Source organism: Mustelus asterias, chromosome 3 (genome assembly GCF_964213995.1).
Source record: "Mustelus asterias chromosome 3, sMusAst1.hap1.1, whole genome shotgun sequence".
Classification (NCBI taxonomy): domain Eukaryota; kingdom Metazoa; phylum Chordata; class Chondrichthyes; order Carcharhiniformes; family Triakidae; genus Mustelus; species Mustelus asterias.
Genome location: NC_135803.1, coordinates 35,614,350 through 35,637,964, shown reverse-complemented (window position 1 = coordinate 35,637,964; position 23,615 = coordinate 35,614,350). Strand labels below are relative to the sequence as shown.

Here is a 23,615-nt window from a genome sequence, read left to right as displayed (position 1 = left end):
GTGAGATGTCCAACAAAAATCAGGCCACTTCTCTTGTCCTTCATGTCCTGCCATGAACATTCAGCTTACTACTAATATCAGTATAACCAGTTTATTATTACTACTACAGCGACAAATACTATATCAAGCAGTTAGATAGCACATTCAACAAAGTAAAACATTCCAAGATATTTCATAGTAGCATTTTCAGACAAAATTTAACATCCATTCACATAAGAAGATATTAGGGTAAATGAGCAAAAGCTTGATCAAAAAGACAGGTTGCAAGGAGCATCTTAAAAGGAGGAAAGGGAAGTAGAGAAGTTTAGGAAATTCCAGAATCTAAAGCCTCAATGCCTGAACGCACACCCACCAAAGGTGCAACAACAAAGATTGGGGGTTCAAAAGGCCAGAATTGGAGGAACACATATCTTCGAGGGTTGTGGTTCTGGAAGAGATGACAGAGATAGGCAAGGGGGTTGAGACCATCGAAAGATTTGAAGATCGGATTGTTGCTCAACCCAAATCCAATGCAGTTCAGCAAGCATAGAGGTCAGAGGTAAGCAAGATGGTGCAAGTTATGATGGGGCAGAGTTTTGGATAATGTTAAATTTACGGAGGGTGTAGATTGGAGGCCAAGGATTGCATTAGAATAGTCAAGTCTAGAGGTAACAAAGGTCTGGATGAGAGTTTCAGCAACAGATGAATTGAGGTGGGGACCAGACCGGGCAATGTTGTGGATGTGGAAGTAGGTATTCTTGGTGATTTTGTGGACATACGGTAAGAAACCAAGGGTCAAGTCCAACACCATGGTTATGAACAGTCTGGTCCATCCTCAAAAAGTTACCAAGGAGAGCCATATTAGGTAGATACGAGAACAAAAGGATCGCATGTGCAGTATGTTAAGAAACCTAAACTTATCTTGGAGGTCAGGAACTCCAGGTACCAATGAGTCCCATGCATGTGCAGGTGGGAGGGGGCTGCACATGGCACAGTTTGACATCCTCATTCTTCAGATTCGATGCAGGCCTGCACACCTGCACCTGGAGGAAAAAGAAGGGTGCAGACAACCAGGTAAGGTAACCAGGTGCGGAGCACCATAACCAAGAAGTTTCCCAAAAATAGGAAAAAGACACAGGACAGAATCAGGTCCCAGTTATGTTAAGAAAAAGGGAGAAACAGTTTTCAATTAGAAAAAGGACTGCAGGTGACAGACTTTAAGTGAAATGGGCTGGGGAGTAATCCTGGTAATCAGGGCCCTGAAGATCTAAGAAGGCAGCTGAAGATTGGTGACTTTGTGCTGCAGGCTGTGGGTTGTTGTGGAAATAATACCCAGTGGTATTCTGCTTGGCACAGCCAAAGAGCTGAAAGTGTGCTTGTAAGTTGTTGTTCAAGTGTACCCGGGAACCCAGGGGAACAGAATCTTGGAAGGCGAGATTGAAACCAACCGAGGCTGACACTGAAGCTGTCCGAGTTGGAGTGATTTTTGGGGAGATTTCCAAGGCTAGAGATTCAGAGACAAAGATTGGAAACCCTCATCAGAGAGGCAAAGTTTCAGTGAGACTGGTTGCCTTGCAGCAGTTTCGAGGTAACAATGGCCACAGTGACTGGGAGTTTAGCCCAGCTAACTCCAAACAAAGGAAAAATCTTCACAAGTCCATGTGAAAGAATTTACCAAGAAAGGAACTTGCAGTGAGAGCAAAAGATGTGGTGGAATTAGGGGCATGTCAGTTAACCCGTGAAAACATGGATCTTAAAGCGGCAGTTAAGATCCTACATCAGGACAATCAGGATCTGAAAGAGAAATTGTGCTTGACAAATCTGTTAGAACTTGAATAGCAGTTTCAAAGTAACAATGGCCAAGTAACTGGGAGTGTAGTCCAGCTAACTCCGAACAAAGGAAGATCTTTGCAAGTCAGTGTGATGGTGGACCACATAAAATGCCACGAAGGAATAGAAAGATTGAAATCACAGCTACCATTCCAGAGAGGATTGATATGCGTATATGGGCATGTTGGGGGAACCACAGATGATGATGTGGATTGGGGGAATTTAGCAGAAGAGGCATCCAAGTACAGAAGACGGGACGCTTGGTCCCAAGGGGGACCACAACTTCCCTTTCCCATCACTCCAAAGCCTAAGGCACACCCCCAAGCTAAGTCCATCCCCACCAAACCATAGAGGAGGGTCAACCATCAGGCAGTGGGACTCCATGACAGTACATGGTATGAGATTGTAAAAACTGTACATAATAGCAGGTGTTACCTTGATTTGTGTATGCAACATACAACATTCTTAAGGTGCCTAAGCTGGATAAATGCGACGAAGGTAGAACCCTGGTGAGGAGAACTGGGTGAGAATCTTAGAATAAGGGATCAACCATTTAGGACGAGGAGGAGAGTAAATTTCTTCACTCAAAGGATTGTGAATCTTTGAAATTCTCAACCCGTGGAAGCTGTGGATCCTCAGTTATTGAGTACATTCAAAGTGGAGAGTGCTAGATTGTTGGAAACTAAGGAATCAAGAAAAATGGGGACAGTGCAGGGAGATGGAATTGAGGTAGTAGATCAACCATGATTTTAATGAGTGGCAGAGAAGATTCAAAGGGCAGAACTCCCTCTTTATTATATTATCTTCTTAAAAAGGAAATCAATAACAGACATCAAATTTCCTACAATAAATTAATGAAGATGACAGAAGATGCACTGATAGCCTAAAAATAATAGCACCTGCATAGAAGCATGAATCATGAGCATTGAAACTTCAAGTCTGGGCAGAAAGGCTCATGGAGGGGCTTCACCTGCTGCCGCCGCTGATATTGAACCAGCAGCAGGGAACTCAAGAAGCAACACCTTGTCGGGTTTGCTTGTGGTCCCTCATTGTTAGACACACTGTTCCTAATAAGGGGGACTTGGTATTAGGAAGGGAGGGAGGTGATAAAACCCCTTGCCGCTAATCACCCTTCTCCTGAAACATGGTCCCCATCCCACCCTCAGTCTTCTGTGACCTGGGGTCCCTCACTGATCCTGGGCCTCTGGTGGGTGAATTCCCACTGAAGTTGCCACTGCTCCTATTGCTGCTGCCTGCAATGGACAGCTGCTCTGCTCTCATTGTACTGTCCAGCGACCATCAACAGTCTTCTTACTCTGACTTTTGAGAATTCCTGAACCAGCTTTCAGCAGTAAGGCCCAGTTTGGTGATTTTACCTCCTGACCTTGCCAGAGTGAATCTTCCAGTGTCTTTAAATCACAGTGGATTCTTCTGTTCGATCATGGACAAGCTTTTTCCAACATACTGTCTGATAGCTAACAATGAAAGACAACACACACCTCTTTAACCTGTGCTTAACCCTCTCTCCACTCACATTGTCTGTACCTTTAAGACTTGATTACCTGTAAAGACTCGCATTCCAACCATTATCTTGTAAATTGAGTTTGCGTCTATATATGCTCTGTCTGTGAACACAACTCCTCACTCACCTGAAGAAGGAGCAACACTCCGAAAGCTTGTGCTGCCAAATAAACCTGTTGGACTTTAACTTGATGTTGTGAGACTTCTTACTCTGCTCTCATTCACCAGGAACTCTCAGGTGGGTGAGAGGAGGAGCAGGATTTCAAACTCCAGGATCCTTGATGCCAGGGAAGGCCCACCTTTCCCCAAAGGCAGTGATGCAGGTCATTTTCTGGCTCTCCAGCTGGCAGATGAGACCCCAGTTGCATGGATTCAATTCCATCCTGCCTAATTCCTAGTGAACATTTCTACACGCTCGGATGTTTTTCTTTTGGTGGTCATGGGGCAGAAGAAAGAAATATACTATTTTCTCATTTCAGATCTGAAACTTTACCTTCCACTTCTCCTTGGGCAGGAGTTTTACCACCACCACATCACCATTCAAAGCTCTATTCCGAGAAATGATACCATCGATAAAAATATCTCGGTTTCCATCCTGAAAGAAAAAGTATAACAGAATTAACGACAAAAGCATCCCATATTACCTAGATGATGTCAAAGAATATTAGATTAGCTGCCTTGAACATGACATTCATTGTACTTTCACAGACTTCAAACCCTGCCCAGAAATAGATGCACAGAAATTTTATCAAATTATGGGGGAAATGATCTATGGCCACAACCACTAAGACGTGTGTGCACTGTGCAGCTAGTTGACTGAATCATACAATCCCCACAATGCAAAAGGAGGCCATTCAGCCCATCTAGTCTGCACTGACCCTCTGACAGAGTATCTTACCCAGGCCCCTTCCCCAACCCTATCCCTGTAACCCCACACATTTATCATCTAACCCACACATCTTTGGACACTAAAGGGCAATCTACCATGGCCAATCCACCTAACCTGCGCACCTTTGGACTGTGGGAGGAAACTGGAGCACCTGGAGGAAACACACACAGACACGGAGAGAATGTGCAAACTCCATAGAGAAAGCCACCCAAGGCCAGAACTGAACCCGGGTCCCTGGTGCTGTGAGGCAGCAATGCTAACCACTGTGCCACCATTCTGCCCATGTGCCACCATGCCACCATCTGTGCACACACAATCTTATTTAGACTGTCTTGTTAGGACTTTTTAAAAATCATAAAACAGCATCATGCTTTAGAACACAACAGGTATACAAAATCATGTTTAATAACTAGTGTAATTATCCCAAGCCAGTAGAATCTTGAAAGTTTCAAACAAATAAGGAAGAACAGTACCCATGAGAAGTAATTCACATTCTTTCTCATTTCCTCAAGTCATTACACCCAAGTAGAAAATATGCTATATCCACGTCAAGAACTTCAAACAAGCCTGGAGAACAATGAGGTTGAATCCCTTGATACCATTAAAAAAACATGAAATGTGTTCCAAGCAACTGCTATACAGCTGGCCCCTAGAGAAATACAAGTTAGTCCAAGTAGACTGAACTTTATCTCTCTGTAATATTCCTAATCCATCAGGGAGTAACACAAGTGAGAGAGACAGAATTACCATATTTACTAAGAGTATCACAACTAGATTCAAGATCTTCTGACGGAGAATGATGATTTTCACCACTGACCAAGCCAGTTTCCTCATAAGCCACAAACTAAAAGGGTCCAACTAGAATATATGCACTCTGCACATTAGTCTGTACAGAATGATTCCACTCCCCCCTCGCCCCCCCCCCCATTCAGTGTATACATGTCCATAAAACTTTGATGTAGATGGTACAAGCTGATATGCTTTACTTTTTAAGCATAAAAGAGGATATGCTTATTTTAGAACTAATCATTATTACGATTAACTAAAAGCGGTGGTGAAAGGAAAGGAAGTCAAAAATGGCAGTTCTATAAGTTCGGCTCATAAAAAGAACTCACCAACTCCATTTCTACTGGGAGACAGTACCAAGCTCTTCTCCCAGCACTTATTCTAAATAATTAGAGGCTCTGGATTCAGTCGCTGAGTGCACATTGGTCAAGTATTGATTCTGTGAATTACACTATGGAGTTTATTTGTCTTTAATTTGAAAAACAGGGTGGGAGGAGCAAGAAGATTTGCAATTGTGAGTGTATATGCATTCACCAAAAGATTGGAATTACTTTTCTTCTTATGATTAATGCTGTTCTGTAGGGCAGATGTGCTTGGATTGCTGCAATTACTTTGGCAGATTGTTAATAACAGCAGAAGTGCCAGGCGCGTAAATGGCCTAAAATAAATTAGGACGAGACCTGTTGGCCTTGACAGGTTAAAATAATACATGTAATAAAGGAAAATAATTGTTCTTGGAACAATTCTTTAATGCTTCATCAAATTTGTAGCATGAGCTGCAGCTTCAGGTATATAGCCACATATCAGGAAATCGAGAATTTGCCAAAAGAGTAACTGGGGAGAGAGTAGGGCCTCTTAAGGATCAACAAGGTCATCTCTGTGTGGATCCACAAGAGATGGGTGAGGTCTTAAATGAATATTTCTCATCAGTATTTACTGTTGAAAAAAGCATGGATGTTAGGGAACTTGGGGAAATAAATAGTGATGTCTTGAGGAGTATACGTATTACAGAGAAGGTGGTGCTGGAAGTTTTAAAGTGCATCAAGGTTGATAAATCCCCGGGACCTGATGAAGTGTATCCCAGGACATTGTGGGAGGCTATGGAGGAAATTGCGGGTCCCCTAGCAGAGATATTTGAATCATTGATAGTCACAGGTGAGGTGCCTAAAGATTGGAGGGTGGCAAATGTTGTGCCTTTGTTTAAAAAGGGCTGCAGGGAAAAGCCTGAGAACGACAGGCCGGTGAGCCTCACATCTGCGTTGGGTAAGTTATTGGAAGGTATTTTGAGAGACAGGATCTACAGGCATTTAGAGATGCAAGGACTGATTAGGGACAGTCAGCATGGTTCTGAGTGTGGAAAATCATGTTTCATAAATTTGAGTTTTTTGAAGGGGTAACCAAGAAGATAGATGAGGGCAGTGCAGTTGATGTTGTCTACATGGACTTTAGCAAGGCCTTTGACAAGGTACCACATGGTAGGTTGTTGCATAAGGTTACATCACACGGGATCCAGGACGAGGTTGCTATATGGATACAAAATTGACTTGATGACAGGAGGGTGGTTGTAAAGGGTTGTCTTTCAAATTGGAGACCTGTGACCAGCGATGTGCCTCAGGGATCAGTGCTGGATCCACTGTTATTTGTCATTTATATTAATGTTTTGGATGAGAATATAGGAGGTATGGTTAGTAAGTTTGCAGTTGACACCAAGATTGGTGGCATAGTGGACAGTGAAGAAGTTTATCTTGGATTGCAACGGGATCTTGATCAATTGGGCCAGTGGGCTGACGAATGGCAGATAGAGTTTAATTTAGATAAATGTGAGGTGATGCATTTTGGTAGATTAAACCAGGGCAAGACTTACTCAGTTAATGGTAGGGCGTTGGGGAGAGTTATAGAACAAAGAGATCTAGCAGTACAGGTTCATAGCTCCTTGAAAGTGCAGTCACAGGTGGACAGAGTGGTGAAGAAGGCATTCGGCATGCTTGGTTTCATTGGTCAGAATACTGAATACAGGAGTTGGGACATCTTGTTGAAGTTGTACAAGACATTGGTAAGGCCACACTTGGAATACTGTGTACAGTTCTTGTCACCCTATTATAGAAAGGATATTATTAAACTAGAAAGAATGCAGAAGAGATTTACTAGGATGCTACTGGGACTTGATGGTTTGAGTTATGAGAAGCTGAATAGACTGGGTCTTTTTTCTCTGGCACGTAGGAGGCTGAGGGGTGATCTTATAGAGGTCTATAAAATAATGAGGGGCATAGATCAGCTAGATAGTCAATATCTTTTCCCAAAGGTAGGGGAGTCTAAAACTAGAGGACATAGGTTTAAGGTGAGAGGGGTGAGATACAAAAGGGTCCAGAAGGGCAATTTTTTCACACAGAGGGTGATGAGTGTCTGGAACAAACTGCCAGAGGTAGTAGTAGAGGTGGGTACAATTTTGTCTTTTAAAAAGCGTTTTAGACAGTTGCATGGGTAAGATGGGTATAGAGCGATATGGGCCAAATGCAGGCAATTGGGACTAGCTTAGGGGTTTAAAAATAAGGGCGGAATGGACAATTTGGGCCGAAAGGCCTGTTTCCATGCTGTAAACCTCTATGACTCTTCTACATTTTAACTTTGTTTACCTTAAAGTCTTCAATTGTTTAGGAATCTGTGAGGCGACACTCCAACCCAACATCATTTGCCTGGATTGTGCAATCAACAGTAAAGAAAGGGCACACCAACCTCAAAGAAAGCTTCACTGGGCGATTCAGTGAAATCTCTGTGGCAAAAAATTTAACTTTCTCACTGTGCAATTGCTTGTAGCATTTTTAGAGAGAGATTACTGGTATGAAATTATCATGATATCATTAAACTGTCCAAGTATTGCATAAAAGAATTCTCACAGATAGCCAAACAGGAAATGAAAAGCACAAAAGTATCACTTTCTGAAAAAATTTACATGGGGCAAAATAAAAATTGGGGCAAAATAAAAATTGGGACACACATATTGGGTGATGCTAGAAATTGAAATATCATGGATATGGGATCTACACAGGGGGTGACAGGTACTGATGAACCCGGGAACTATGACAATCCCAAGTTTGTAACAACACACTTGTTCTAAATTAGATATTTATTTTAAAAATTAGGGAATTTACATTACATCACATAAAAGTACTGTACTGTAAATGGCTAACACTACATTCTGCACTCTCTCGTTTCCTTGCTTTGTCTGTGTAGCACGCAAGAAACAATACTTTTCACTGTATGTTAATACATGTGACAATAATAAATCAAATCAAAACCAAATCAAGTAACCTGTAACAGTTTAACCTGTTACTAATCTAGGCCAAAGCCAAGAAAATCTGCATCAGGACTGTTAAATTGCAACAACTCCATGCAATATTTATGCAGTAATGTTTGGCTTATGATTGTGCAAGTATTTTCAAAATTCTCTATCTAAATATCAAATTCCTTGCTACCAGTCATTCATTCTTTCAAAGGCTCTGACTATACATCTAATTCTCTTCCAAATCTTTTGATTTTTACTGCTTCCTACTTGTATTATTTTCATTTCTGCCTATAAACCCTATTGAGCTGCTCCCTTCAGAAGAGGATATTTTAAAAAGGCAAGCTGTTTGCAAAGCCACCCCATTCATCTTTGCAAATACAAACATCCAGGTTAAACTGGTTTGGAAACAGGTGAGCTGAACCTGACCTGTGCAGCATGTGTTTGAATTACAATACTTATTTTCCTACTGCTCTTGTATTAACACTGAACCCACCAACAACTTTTCCAATTTACGTCATACTAAGGCTTGTTTGTTGGAAGGTTTGTGAGAATTTGATACTACTCCCTTTGCTTTTCTTCTCCTCATTTATCAGTCTATATGACTTCAGAAACATGGCATGCTATTTCAAACCATGTTTTCAATTCTCAGCGTAAGCAAATTGTGCCATGGGTCAGATCATTTGTCAAAATAATATCAGTGTTCAGGAAGACAGCAAAAGATAAACCAAATAATTAAAAGGCCCGTAGTCTGAAATCAGTCATGGGCAAATTCTTAAACCCAGATCTTACCATAACATGCCGATCATTGATGTCAATGAACAAAACACAAAATCAAAGGAGTATAAAGGGTAATCTAACTCAAACCCACCCCTTATAAATCAGGGCTTTAAACTTCAAAAATAAAGATAAAATTAATGAGTATTTAGAAACATATGGAATAATCTATAATTAGCAAGCTGCCACACAATGGAATGGTTGGCCACAGGGAAGGGATGTGAAACCACTGCATCTTTAAGAGAAAATTGGATAAATATAGAAGCATAGGAAAAGAAGAGCATGTAGCAGTGGATTATTTATGAAGACGAGCAAAGAGTTGGCACAAACACAATGGAATGATTGGCTAGACAAATTTCTTTGGTTCTTGATATTTGGGAAGCACTTGATGTTGTTAATTGAATTGCTTGAACAGAACATTGCCACAACAGAGAGTGCATAGCATAGCTTATTTTTGCTCAAAAATCTTTAAAAGAACTGGGGTCATATTGCTTCCTGGTAACAGTCCCTTTTGTGAAGTGACTTTCTACCATTTTGTCATCCATGTTTTCAGTTGGGTTCTTAGGTATAGTCGCTCATCACTTTTCCGGATCATGTTTAATATGTAATAAGATGTTCCCTGAAAATTTTTTTAAAACTAGTCATCCTTTTCCTTCAACTGAGGAAATACCCCCATGCCCAGTGCAGTTGAAAGGACCCTCTAACGTTTCAGATCTATTTCATATACTTCTGTTCTCACCACTTTCTCTCCCTCCTAGAACCATGAAGTTCCCTTAGCCCTCATCTTCCACCAGCATCCACATTCAACAGATTATTCTCCACCCTTACTGCCACCTCCAGCATGATCACAGAATCATAGAAACCCTACAGTGCAGAAAGAGGCCATTTGGCCCATGGAGTCTGCACCGACCACAATCCCACCAAGGCCCTACCCCCATATTACTACATATTTACCCGCTAATCCCTCTAACCTAAATATCTCGGGACACTAAGGGGCAATTTTAGCACGGCCAATCAACCTAACCTGCACATCTTTGGACTGCCACCACCAAACACATCTTTCCTTGCCCTTCTCTTTCAACATTCTGTTGTCTCCATGACGCCCTGATCACCCCCAATACCCCCTCTTTCATGTGCCACCATATCATGCAAACTCAGGAGATGCAACATCTGCCCTTTTACCCCTCACTTCTCACCATCCCAAGGCACTCTTCCAAGAGAAACAGCATTTTACTTGTGCTTCTTTTAACTTAGTATATTGTATTTGCTGTTCACAATGTGTTTTTATTCTACGTTGAAGAGACCAAATGCAGACTGCAAGATTACTTTGCAGAACACCTCCATTCAGTCCACAAGCAAGACGACCCTGAGCTTCCTATCACTTGTCATTTCAATCCCTGACTTTACTCTCATTCTGACCTTTCTGTCCTTGGTCTGCTACAACATTTCAATGAAGTTTGACACAAGTTTGCAGAACAGTATCTCAAATTTTGACACTCAACAACAAGTTCAAAAAATTTGGTTCACAACTTCTGCCTCCATTTTATTTCATTTTTAGTGCTGGCTCATTTTTCCTAACTTATTTCTTTATTCCATTCATTTGCATTCAGGCAGCTGCTATCTGGCTATTTCATGCCTCACCTGGACACATTTTTGTTTCTTTACATCCTCCATTAAACCTTTTGTCATTTAATCGCCTCTGCCCTCCCACACTATGTGGAGATGCCGGCGTTGGAAAGGATGTCCCGAGGTATGGTACATTGGGGAAGCCATGCAGACGCTACGACAACGGATGAATGAACACCGCTCAACAATCACCAGGCAAGACTGTTCTCTTCCTATGGGGGAAACACTTCAGCGGTCACAGGCATTCAGCCTCTGATCTTCGGGTAAGCGTTCTCCAAGGCGGTCTTCATGACACATGACAGCGCAGAGTCGCTGAGCAGAAACTGATAGCCAAGTTCCGCACACATGAGGACGGCCTAAACTGGGATGTTGGATTTATGTCACATTATCAGTAACCCCCACAGCTTGCCTCCTGGACTTGCAGGCTGTCCTGTCTGGAGACAATACACATCTCTTTAACCTGTGCTTAATGCTCCCTCCACTCACATTATCTGTATCTTTAAGATCTGGTTGGCTGTAGGGATTCGCATTCTAATCAGTATTCTGTAACTTGATTTTGTGTCTCTGTGCCCTGTTTGAGAGCAGATTTCCACTCCATCTAACGGTATTTGCTACCAAATAAACCTGTTGGACTTTAACCTGGTGTTGTTAAAACTCTTACTGCTCCCACACTATCACAGATCTTGCCTTTTGTTCTTCCTCCAGCACCCCCCACCTCCCACCCTTTCAGTTGCTCAAACCCTATTACATTTCTATCTTTCCTCAAGTTCTGATGAAGAGTCAGCATCAACCTGAAACATTAACTCTATTTCTCTCCAGAGATGTTGCAGACCTGTTCTGTATTTCCAGCATTTTCTGTATATAATGCATACTTAAAGCCATATTTAAACTGACAAATGGTCCAACAGCAATGAGACAAGTGAACTCTGTAGAGTCAACATACAAGATAGACGTGAAAGAATACTTAAAATTAGACAGCTTTAGAGCTTTTAAAGCAACGTGTGGAAATATTCCCAGCGACTGTAGCTAAAACATGTCAATTAGGCCACTGGATTTGCATTTACATAGCTGTCAATCCATGACACATTTTGCACAATTTCTGTTGCTGCTCAGCTTTACTGGACAAGTATAGCGCATCATTAAATGACAAAACAGCATCTTTCACATAATATTGCAAACAAAATCAAAGTTTACTGCAGTTGATTATAAAGACATGATACCACAGCATTGGTCGACAAGTGTCCTGGACAAAAAGAAGAAAGTCCTTTGTCAAAACTAGCTTCAACATATCTTGAAGATCATTTTTACTTACAGGAAAAGGAAGAAAGGCTTCTTGGTAGTTTTTCGGATTTATTCTCAGTGGGCCCTGTAAACAACATTGGAAAAAGTGTACATCTAAATTTTTCAAACCATAGCATTTTGAATCGCATGTTTAACATTCACTGCCTCACACAATTTCTCCACTTTAACACTAATCAGCGAACTAGCATGGGCCACAATTACAATTTTCAAAAATTATAGAAACATTAGAGAACGTTAAAATATTGGTATTCACCAAGTAATAGTGAAATATAATTAAATATTGGTCAAATTAAATGGTTTCTAAAATAATATTTTCCTTTCACTAGAGTGCCTCAATGTTACAACAGTGACTTCCTTTCATTTGCTAAAGCACTTAGGAATGTCCTGAGATTATGTAAAGCACTACACAAATGCAAGTATGTCTTTTTCTTAATTCAGAAATATCATTAATTACTCTATAACAAGAAAACCTTTCACAACAGAACAAAGGGTAGCTTCCTAAAGACTTCGGATGTTATAATACCAACTATAATAAACATGCACAGAAAAATATACTATTGACCTTTAGGTAAATTTTCCATGTTTTAAGATCTTAGACGAAATGTTGATGCACTCCAGACCCTAACCACTCACTGAGTGAAACGGTTTCTTCTCATTTTCGCCATTGTTTCTTTTGTTAATCAGCTTGAATCTGTGCCCTCTTGTTCTTGATTCTTTCATAAGTAGGCTTTAAGAGTTATCACTCCGCTCTGACACTCCACTCTAATTGTTCCCTTTGCATGCTGTTTTGCATTCACCCTAGACCCATCCAAATTTACATTTGAATTGATGATAAAAAAAACTGATCATATTTCAGTCAAAATAAAACTCAAATAGCCATTCCTGTCTAATTTACACCAAAACAATAGCTTGCATTTTGATAACAAGTCTAATGTTGTAAAACGTCTCAAAGCGTTTTATAGAAGCATTACCCAACAAAAGCTGACACGAGGCTACATAAGGTGATTTTAGAGCAAATGAACAAAAGCCTGACTAAAGGAGCCTCTTAAAGGAGAAAAGGATGGTGAAGAGGCCAAGATAGAAAGAAAGGAAATTCCAGCACTTAGGATCTTGGCAACTGAAGTGAAAACATCTAGGCACTAACCTCTTTTTTTTTTTACCTCACCCATGTGACATTTGCCTGTTGGAAAGTAATTGTATCACCCTTCTTCTGCTCACTCCTCCCTTTGCTGACCACATGGACTCTGCCGGTGGATCAAAAATCACCTTCCCACTCCGTAACTCTCCCCAAATTCTCTGCTCACTTATCATGCATTACATCACTATGAATGGCTAAATTGACATTTTGACTTTGATGGAGATTTAGCTAATGTTAATATACCTCCCTCCTTACTGAAGCCTCGCTGTTTCACCATACCTTCATCTAACTGTTCCATCCAAAGCAAAGCAGTCATAGTTTCGTCCACATCAAATGTCGTCTTGGTCTGTTCCCCCAACCTCATGCCTCTTCCTTTGACCACCTCATCTTGTTTCACCCTTCTCATCTTTCTTTTAATACCTTTGTTCCCCAGCACCAGCTGCAAATCTTTCACCAAGATATCCTCTCTATTCTTTCCTCTCGCATTGGTACCAAAAAGCCCCAGTCACAGTGATTGCAGCCTTCATCTCAATTCAACTGTTTCTTTTTCCTCTAAGCTCAGTAACCATTTTTCTTTTTAAAATTTTGTTCTGCACTTTTTTTTTTTAAAATCAGTGCATGGTCACTTTAATTTGTTTTCAAAGCTGCGCATGCACAGAATTTATCTTGGAACAGGGCCTGCATGATACCTTTGATGCTTTTTGGAAAAAACATCTGGGCAGCTTAGCAGCAACATCATTCCTATTATTCCTTAACCTCTCCCTCATGTAAACACTGCTACACTGATTCATCCTTCTCTATTCCCATCATATCAACCACACAAGTGTAGCCCTCACCACTCACATCCTCTTTCAAAACCACTTCCTTCAAATCTGTCCCTGGAAACAAGGGTTGCACAGTGGTTAGCACTGCTGCATCCCAGCTCCAGGGACCCGGGTTGAATTCCAGCCTTAGGTAACTCTGTGGAGTTTGCACATTCTCCTCATGTCTGTGTGGGTTTCCTCTGGGTGCTCAAGTTCCCTCCCACAGTCCAAAAATGTGCAGGTTAGGTGGATTGGCCATGCTAAATTTGCCAAAACTGCTCACTATTCTGAGAACACTCCCAGAATGTAAAGATAACTATCAGTGTTTCTTCACTACAAAACATCTCCCTGCCTCCCTCCTACAATCTCAGTAAGCTCTTGCCCACTCACTTAGCCTGCCTAAGTGCCCTCTTCACAGCTTACTTTTATACCTAACTTTGTATCACCAGCCAATATTCTAATGAGAAAAGTCTATATTGTTGACTCTCATGAGTAGTTCTTAGATCTTTTTTGGCAGTCCCTCAGGATCGAGGATGACTTGCTTCCAGTCCAGGGAGGTGGGTACGGTGGTCGCTGAATAGTCCAATCTTGGAGCTGCAAACTCTGCCACAGGTATGGCAGGTGATATTTGATGAGGTGTGTGGGTGGGACGCTCTGGAATATGTGCTCACTTTCCGCTGTTTATGTTTGGCCTCCGCGAGTTCCAGCCAGTGGTGCTTGAGGTGATTGGTGCCTTCGACGGTGCTTCTTCTCCAGTTTGTACATTCAAAGCCAAGTAGTTCCCATGTGTCGATGGGATATTGCAGTTATTTAGAAAGGCTTTCAGAGTGTCCCTGTAGCCTTTCCTCTGTCCTCTGAGTGATCGCTTGCCATTGCAAAGCTCAGAGTAGAACACTTGTTTCAGAAGTTTTGTGTCGGGTATGTCCATGTTTCTAATGCATACAGGAGGGCGGGGACCACAGCTGCTCTGTAAACCACAACCTTGGTGCTGGATTTGAACACTGTTCCTCAGGTGTCCGAAGGCTGCATTGGCATATTGAAGTCAACGTTGGATTTAATCATCAATGTCTGCCCATGCCAAGAGAGGCTCCCGAGGTATGGGAAATGAACCACATTGTCCAGGGGCTCACCAGGGATCTTGATGGTCAGTAAGGGAGAAGGGGGTGCAGTTGTGTGTGGAAAAAATGGGCTAGTAGAGAACCTTTGCCTTCTGGATGTTTAATCTGAGGTCCATTCTCTCATATGTCTCAGTGAATGCATATGACGATGCATGACGATAGCTCTGCCTCTGAGTGTGCACACACACAGGCATCATCTGTGTACTGCAGCTCAATGACAGAGGTTGGGGTAGTCTTGGTTCTGGCCTGGAGGTGTCAGTTTCCCCCATGTCCAGTTTAGCTCCAACGGGGAGCTTCAAAGCTCCCCGTTGGAGCTTTGAAGTGTCCCGATGATGGGGTGGAGTGTTGCTGCAAGGAAGATGGAGAAGAGTGTTGGTGCGATAACTGTTTGACCCCAGTTTGCACTTGCCTTGGGGTCTGTGGTGTTTCCGCTGGTGAGGATCATGGCTTGCATGTCATCATGGAGCAGGCGGAGAATGGTGATGAATTTCTGTAGGCAGCCAAGTTTGAGGAGGATGTTCCACAATCTCATGGCTGACAGAGTCGAAGGCCTTTGCAAGATTGAAGAAGGCCATGTACAGAGGTTGATGTTGTTCCCTGTGCTTTTCTTGGATTTGTTGCACTCTGAAGGTCATGTCACATGGGATTGCAGGTAATGTCTTGATATGGATAGAAAGCTGGTTAGCAGGTAGGAAGCAAAGAGTTGACATGAACGTGTCTTTTTCAGATTATCAGTCAGTAACTGGTGGGTTTCCACAGGGATCTGTGCTAGGAACCCAAATGTTCACATTATATATGAATGGTCTGGAAGAGGGAACTACATGTATTATCTCCAAATTTGCAGATGATACAAAGTTGGGTGGGAGGGTGAGCTGTGAAGAGGATGCTTCAGCATTATTTGGACAGGCTGCGTGTGTGGGCTTATGCATGGTAGATGCAGTATAATGTGGACAGATGTGAGGTTATCCATTTTGATAGCAATAATAGGAAGATAGATTGTTACTTGAATAGGTGTAAATTGAGGGAGGTAGATACTTAGCGAGACCTTGGTGTCCTCATGCATCAGTCGCTGCAAGTAGGCATGCAGATACTGCAGGCAGTAAAGAAGGCAAATGGTATAACGCCCTTCATAGCGAGAGGATTTGAGTATAGGGATTGTTGCAATTGTATAGGGCGTTGGTGAGGCTACACCTGGAGTATTGTGTGGAGCTTTGGTGTCCTTATCTGAGGACGGATGTCCTTGCTATAGAAAGTACAGCGAGGTTTACCAGGCTGATTCCTGGGATGGCAGGTCTGTCATTTGAGGAGAGACTCAGTCAGTTAGGATTATATTCACTGAAGTTTAGAAGCTTATAAAAGAGCGGTGAATGCGTGGAATTCACTACCACAGAATGTAGTTGAGGCCAAAACGTTGTACAATTTCAAGAAGAAATTGGATATAGTTCTTGGGGCTAAAGGGATCGAGGGATGTGGGGGGGGGGGGGGGGGGGGGGTGCAGGTGGTGAGAAAAATCAGGATATTGAATTTGATGATCAGCTATGATCAAATGAACGATGGAGCAGGCTCGAAGGGCCGAACGGCCTACTCCTGCTTCTCGTTTCTATGTCCACTGTGCCTCTTGATGGGTGGAAGCTACACTGAGACCCAAGGAGGAGTTCTTCAGCCACAGGGAGGAAGCAGTTGAGGAAGATTCCCACAATGATTTTTCCTGTGGCAGAGAGGAGGAAACTCCCTCTGCAGTCAGACCCATCTCCTTTCTTGAAGATGATCACAATTAAGGCATCTCTGAGATCTCCCGGCATGCTCTCTTCCTTCCAGACAAGGGTGATGGAGTTGTGAATTTTGTCAAGAGGGCCTCTCCACTGCTTTTTAATACATCAGTGGGGATTCCATCTGCTCCAGAGCCCTTGTTGTTTTTTAGCTGACAGATGGCTTTTTCGACCTCTTGGCAGGCTGGGGTTGTGCTGTAATGGTGGCGGGTAGGCTGTTGCAGGATGGTGTCAATTGCACTTGCGTCGAAGGCTGCGTCTTGGTTGCAGAGAACTGAAATAGCTACGGACTGGATGCTGTAAAGATGGGGATCTCAGGGTGAGACTGAAGACAGTTGCAAATGCTTCAGCCTTATATTTCGCACTGACATGGTGGGTTCCACCATCAATACAGATGGGGAAATCATAGAGGCTCCTCTTCCCATTAATTATTGTCTATCACCATCCATGACTGTATGTAGCAAGACTGCAGAGCTTTGATCTATTATGTTGGCTCTGGGATCAGCATAGAGCATGCTGCTTCCACTGTTTATCATGTATTTAGTCCTGTAGTATGTAGTTTCACCAGACTGGCATCTCACTTTTAGATGGCCTGCTGCTGCTCCTGCATTTGTAATCCTCATTGAACCAAGGCTCGTTCCTTGGCTTGATAGGAATGACAGTGTGAGGGTTATTGCTGGGCCACGAGGTTACAAATTGTAGTGGAAAGCAATTTTCTTGCTGTTCGTGGCCCACAGTGCTTCATGAATGCTCAGCTTTTTAAGCTGCTAAATCTCTTTTGAACTTATTCCATTTAGCACATTAGACACCATTAGTGGTGTCACAAAACATGATGGACAACGAACTCCAAATAATGATGGGACTTCATATCCACAAGGATTGCATGCTGGTCACTCCTAAGGACTTTTCTTTTATGTTGGTTCTGTCATCACCCAGCCACAGACCCAGTCTGGCAGCTCTGTTCATCAGGAATTTGCCAAATCAGTCAGTGGTGGTGCTCATGTAGTTCTTGGTGATTTTGTGCCCTTGCAAATCTCAGTGCTTCTTCAAAGTGGTGTTCAACGTAGAGAAGTACTGATGTGGGGGATAGCAGGTAATAATCAACTGATATCCTTACTCATGTTTGACCTAATTTCATGAGACTTCAAGGGGTCCACAATCAATGTTGAGAATTCCCAGGGCCATCCCCTCCAGACGATATACCTCTGTTCTGCAACTTCCTGTCTGACGGTGCTCTCTGGGTTTTTTGGTTGAAAGGTATGATTCTGAGAATATGACTATGGCTGTTGCTCAACTAGTCAGTGGGACAGCTCTCCTAATTTTGGCACAAGTCCTCAGATGTTAATGAGGGGAACTTTGCAGGGTTGATTGGGCTGGTACACTTTTGTCCTGTCCAGTGTCTGGGTTAATGCCAGGTGGCCCATCGAGTCTGTTTTCTTTTGCATTTTGGTACAATTGAGTGGTTTGCTAGGCCATTTCAGATGAAAGCTAAGAGTCAACCACATTGCTTTGGGTCTGGAGTCGCACAGAGACCGAGGACATTTGTGATCCATATGGGTTTTTTAATGACAATCAGTAGTTTCATAGTCACCATTTTTGTGAGTAGCTATTTATTTGAGAGTTATTTAATTAACTGAAATTAAGTTCCCTAACTGCCATAGCGGGTCTGAATTCATGTCTCCAGATCATTATTCCAAGCCTCTGGATTACTAGACAAGTAATGTAACCAACTTGGTACCACACCCTCTTAAACCAGTTAGATAACTAGTTGGCATGTGAAGGGAGGAGGGTGGCTCAGGTGAAGAGAAATCTAGAAATCTAAAAGTCATGTCAACAGAGTAGTGTAGTAACTTGGTAAAGATAAGCAGGAAGGGACAGTAAATTTAATGGTAATTCACTGAGAGGGTTGTGATCCTTTGGAATTCTCTACTCCAGAGGTTAGTAGAAGTTCCATTTTTTATTATATTCAAGGCTTAGGTAGACAGATTTTTGGTCTTTCGAGGGATCTGAGGATTGGAGAGCTGAAATGGAGTCAAGGCTGATGATCAGCCATGATCATATTGAATGGCAGTTCAAGGGGCCACATGGTCTATTTCTTATGTTGTTTGGCGCTAAATAAATTTTGGCTTATACTTTCTGTTCTGTACCTAAATTCAATTTCAGCTCAAGATTAATTTGATCAAATTTAATGACAAGCAAAAACAGCCAATAATGGTAATTCCATGTATGATACATGACTACTGTTCAATTTAAAATTTGGCACAATATTTTTTTTTTAAATTCGTTCAGGGCTCAGGGAGTTTTCAGTGTATTTGACAGCACCCAGCAAATCAGCAGCTTTATCAACAGTAGACATGGAGCTAGGGAGCAGCCTTGCAAAAAGGAGAAACAACGTAAAGTCCTTGAGAAAGGAAGATAGACAATCCACCTTTTATGCTCTGTGTTAGTTTTACCAAAATTGTTGTAGTCATTATGTGTATCATATTTTCTTGACTTTCTTATATTTTTCAATTTAAAATTTTATTGTGCAAGTAAATTGCAACCAAATAATGCTACAGCTCCTCCAATTGTTTCATAAATGCACAATATGTTTAGGTTCTGTTCTTTATTATTGTGGCTCAAATATTTTGATTTAAAGTTTTAATATGCCATTTACAAACATCAACTGGCTTTTGCCATCAGAGCATCTAATTAGAACCATAGAAAAGTTACTGCTCAGATGGAGATCATTCGGCCCATCTTGTCCATGCCAGCCCAAAGACACCTAGGTGCCCTTTCTAATCCCAACTTGCAGCACTGAAGGTGCAGATAAAGGTACTTTTCTAAAAAAGAGTTTAGGGTCTTTGCCTCCACCACCAACTCGGGCAGCAAATTCCAGACACCCACCACCCTCTGCATAAAAGAATTCTTCCCCATATCCCCTCCACACCTACTACCACTTATTTTGAATCTATGTCCCCTGGTTCTAGAAATCTCCACCAAGGGAAACAATTTTATCCTCCATCTCTTCCCCTCATAATTTTGTACACCTCTATCAAGTCACCCCTCAGCCACCTTTTTCCAAGGGAAATAATTCCAATCTGTCCGATCTCTTCTCATAGCTACACTTTTCTAGTCCTGGCAACATTCTTCTAAACCTCCTCTGCACTCTCTCCAGAACAATTACGTCCATCCTGCAGCATGGTAACCGTAACTGCACACAATATTCCAGTTGTGGCCTCACCAGTGTTTTACATAATTCCAACATTATATCCTTACTTTTATATTCTATACCTCAGCTGATGGAGAGCATTTCATATGCCGACTTTACAACTTTGTCTACTTGAATTTAGGGACCTGTGTACTTGTACGCCAAGATCTCTCACTTCATCTACCCCTCTTAGTATATTCCCTATTTATTGTGCATTCCCTATAATTGTTTGACTGCCCTAAATGCATTATCTCACACTTCTCTATGTTAAAATCCATCTGGCACTTTACTGCCCACTCCACTATTGTTTTGGAAATTATAGCTATCCTCTACACTATCCACTATTCTGCCAATTTTAGGGTCAATGGTTTTATTTTTGAGATTCAACAGGAAGTCATAACATTTGAACTTTTACCTCTGGGTTCTTCAATTAAATGACAAAAGTAGCATACAAACTTAGTTTACCTGTATAAGTTCTCCTCTCTTTAAGCCAGTTGAAACATCACTGCTTGACAAATAGTTTTCAAATATCTTCTTCCTCCCACGGCCAGACCTTCTCCGATTCCGTTTATCATTAGGAGTTGATTGTATAGCTAGATTTTCCACTGCAAAGAACAGAAGGCAAGTCATCAATAAAATTATGGATTTCTCACATATTTTAGTTGTGAAGTATCTTGGTACTTTTTTCATTAATGGTGCTAAATAAATGTAACTGGTTAATTCGTAGAATTGTTTTTTCAGACTTACACATGAAAAGTATTTTTGAGTGGTACATGTGCAGCAAACTAATGCCTTTAAACTGAAGGTATCAACTATATATTCAAAGCTGTCTCCAGACAAAAAGGCAGTTTTTCAGCATTTCTTGTAAAATAAATGCTACAAGTCTTCAGTGGCATGGTTTTTGGCGAGCTAATGGATTCACTATTTTATGCCATGTTTATGAAGTGTTTATGCCATGTATGAGGCTTTGGCCTCAATAAACATTACTGCATAGGTTGATTGGCCATGCTAAATTGCCCCTTAGTGTCAGGGGGATTAGCAGGATAAATACATGGAGTTACAGGGATAGGGCCTGGGTGGGATTGTCACGGTGCAGGCGCAATGGGCTGAATGGCCCCCTTCTGCACTGTACCAATTCTGTGATTCTTAGATAATTTATGTAGAATGTCCATAACTTAAATAGTGGCACACCTTGATGCAAACTGAGAACAAACACTGGCATCCCGGAGAGCAAAATCCTAACGCAGAAAATTTATCTAATCTTTACATGCTTATATTCAACTTTAAAACTCTACTACTGAAAATCTGCATTTTATGACAATATAGTCAGACTACAGTCCCATCAATCTTCCCTCTGATTATTTTCCAATGCACAGAGGGACAGCTTAATGGCAAGAGCTTAAGAATCTGGAGGATTTGGGTGTCCAGCTCAACAGCCTTAATTGCTCAGTCTCACCACGAAAACAAAAAAAGTTGTTGAAGGTTAAATTCAATTACAGACCTTCAGTAAATATATTTTTGGCTCGAGGGAGAAACAACAAAACATCCATACAAATGAGATTTTTTTTTAAATCATACCTTTATTGATCACAGATTTAAAATTCATTTTATCAGTTCCTTCCAATGATTCAGATTTTTTTCTCCTGTCAAAAGGTTGATTACTTTTGACTGACTCGTGACTGTGCTTAGCTTTTGGACCAAGTCGTTTGTCTGCAATTTCACCTGAAAGCAATCAAGATATTTAACATACATGATATTTTCTTCCTTTATACTCAAGCAGAAGTCACTATAAGTCAAATAGATGATACAGGACCAGAAAAATTCCACAGTATATCTACCCAGTCCAAAAAACTAATACCTTTCAGCGCCAAATATCTATTCAATGCTCGCCTTGAATTGTTTCACATTATCTATCCTCTCTATCTCTTAGTAGTCCATTCTACTCATTAATCTCACTGCAAACTGATTAAATCTAAACTACCCATGTACTTTTTTTTAAAATGAAAGTCTGTGTTCTACAATTTGCAGAAATACCAAAGCAAGTCTTTTGGTTCAATTTATCTATTCCCTTAATTGACAGCAATATCTCCCCTCACTGTTCTCTTTTTCAGAGTAAACAATCCCAGGCTTTTCAGTCTCTCCTTGTAACTCAGATGCTTCAAGCTAAGAATCAGTTTGGTTGCCCCTTTTGGTAACGGCCCAAATGTCTGAATTGTGTACGGCAACAAGACTATACCAGATGAGGTTGTACTAGTATCTTACATATCAATTTATCACCTCCTAGAATTTGTGTTCTTCACCTCTGGCTAATTATTCCAAGATCCCGTCAACTTTCATTACTCCTGCTTCACTGTGTGCTGTTCGTTTCAGAGAGCCATCCACAAACACCTCCAGATTCCTTTCTCATATTAGTCCTGCACCAGAGGATCAATTAGTTTATCTTTCTACTGTTTATTTTCCTTTTTCTGGTCTTATTACTTTATCATTCGTCCTCATTATGTGCCATTTGCCAACCATTTCCCATATTCAGAACTGATCTAGATCTCCTTATACATTAGTTTTGCTTCATTTTTCTTTAACTTTCCTTCCTGCAGTTGTGTAATCTACAAATTTAAATAATTTTTTGTCAGGGGAACCCAAGTTTCTATGCTTCCTGGCCCCAACAGGAAAGTATAAAAAATGTATCTGTTTAGTCCATTCTGGTTCTGGCGGCTCTCCCCAACTTTCTTCACCCGGCAGTGAAGCTGTAACAGCTACCCACTCAAGTCACCAATTAAATTTGCATTGGGGTCCTGATTTCAAAGGAAGGACGTACATGCACGCATAAAGAAGGATCCCACTGACTTTGAACACATGTTCTTTCCACCTGCCCATAAGGCAGATTAAAATTTAGAAGAGAGTCCCTTGTAGCTTTCTGGCCGTTAAGTAACATAGTTAACTTGCTCTCCTGCCAGTTTACTGCAGGGGAGATGGGGTTAAAAATGCCCTAGTCTGGCTCGTGTCTGGGAGCTGTAAATAGTTTAACTATGGTTTCAACAAAAACACAGTTCATAATTAAATACAACTTTTTAAAAACTCAAAATTACAGTGAACAAAAACTCACAGGTTAGCTTCTTTGGTGGATTTAAAGAGCATAAAACGAAAGCTACAATAGGCTACAGTGAAATCAAAATAAGTCAAACTTGAATGGCAAGAAATTCCAGTTACACCAATGGAGTCAACAATTCCTAGTGATAGAGTAACAGATCCCATAAAATAATGCTCATGATAAGCCAACATTCTGCACTGGTAACCCCGGATCAGTCTAAACTTCTCATATGACTGCCAAGCATTCAGAGCAGAATGAGACAAAACAGCGCAAAATCATGGAGTGTTGGGCAAGGCATTATTTGAGATCAAGGTCTCCCTGTGAAAGGACATGCAAAACCAGCAAGAATGGTTAAACCTGGGAGAAAATTATAAGTATTGTGGATCAGAGAGAAAGTGAAGTTGAAACAGCAACTGGAAAACCGTGGTGTGAAGCAGAAAGTGGATATCGCACAGGAGTGGGAAATCTCTCAGGTTATCAAGGTCATTGGTAAGAAGGAGTACAATCTAACCTTAATAG

At 41.4% G+C, this 23,615-nt stretch overlaps 1 protein-coding gene across 2 annotated transcripts in view; it reads right to left on the bottom strand.

Annotated features, from left to right (window-relative positions):
- The window catches only part of dis3l2 (DIS3 like 3'-5' exoribonuclease 2), a 248,192-nt gene that overhangs the window by 195,010 nt on the left and 29,567 nt on the right, over positions 1-23,615 (bottom strand). For both annotated transcript variants that reach the window (XM_078207700.1, XM_078207706.1), the window contains 4 exons: positions 21,587-21,730; positions 20,474-20,613; positions 12,001-12,054; positions 3,824-3,925 (listed from right to left, as the gene is read on the bottom strand). In XM_078207700.1, coding sequence (XP_078063826.1) covers positions 3,824-3,925; positions 12,001-12,054; positions 20,474-20,613; positions 21,587-21,730 — 440 coding nt within the window. The remainder of the gene's footprint in view (positions 1-3,823; positions 3,926-12,000; positions 12,055-20,473; positions 20,614-21,586; positions 21,731-23,615) is intronic.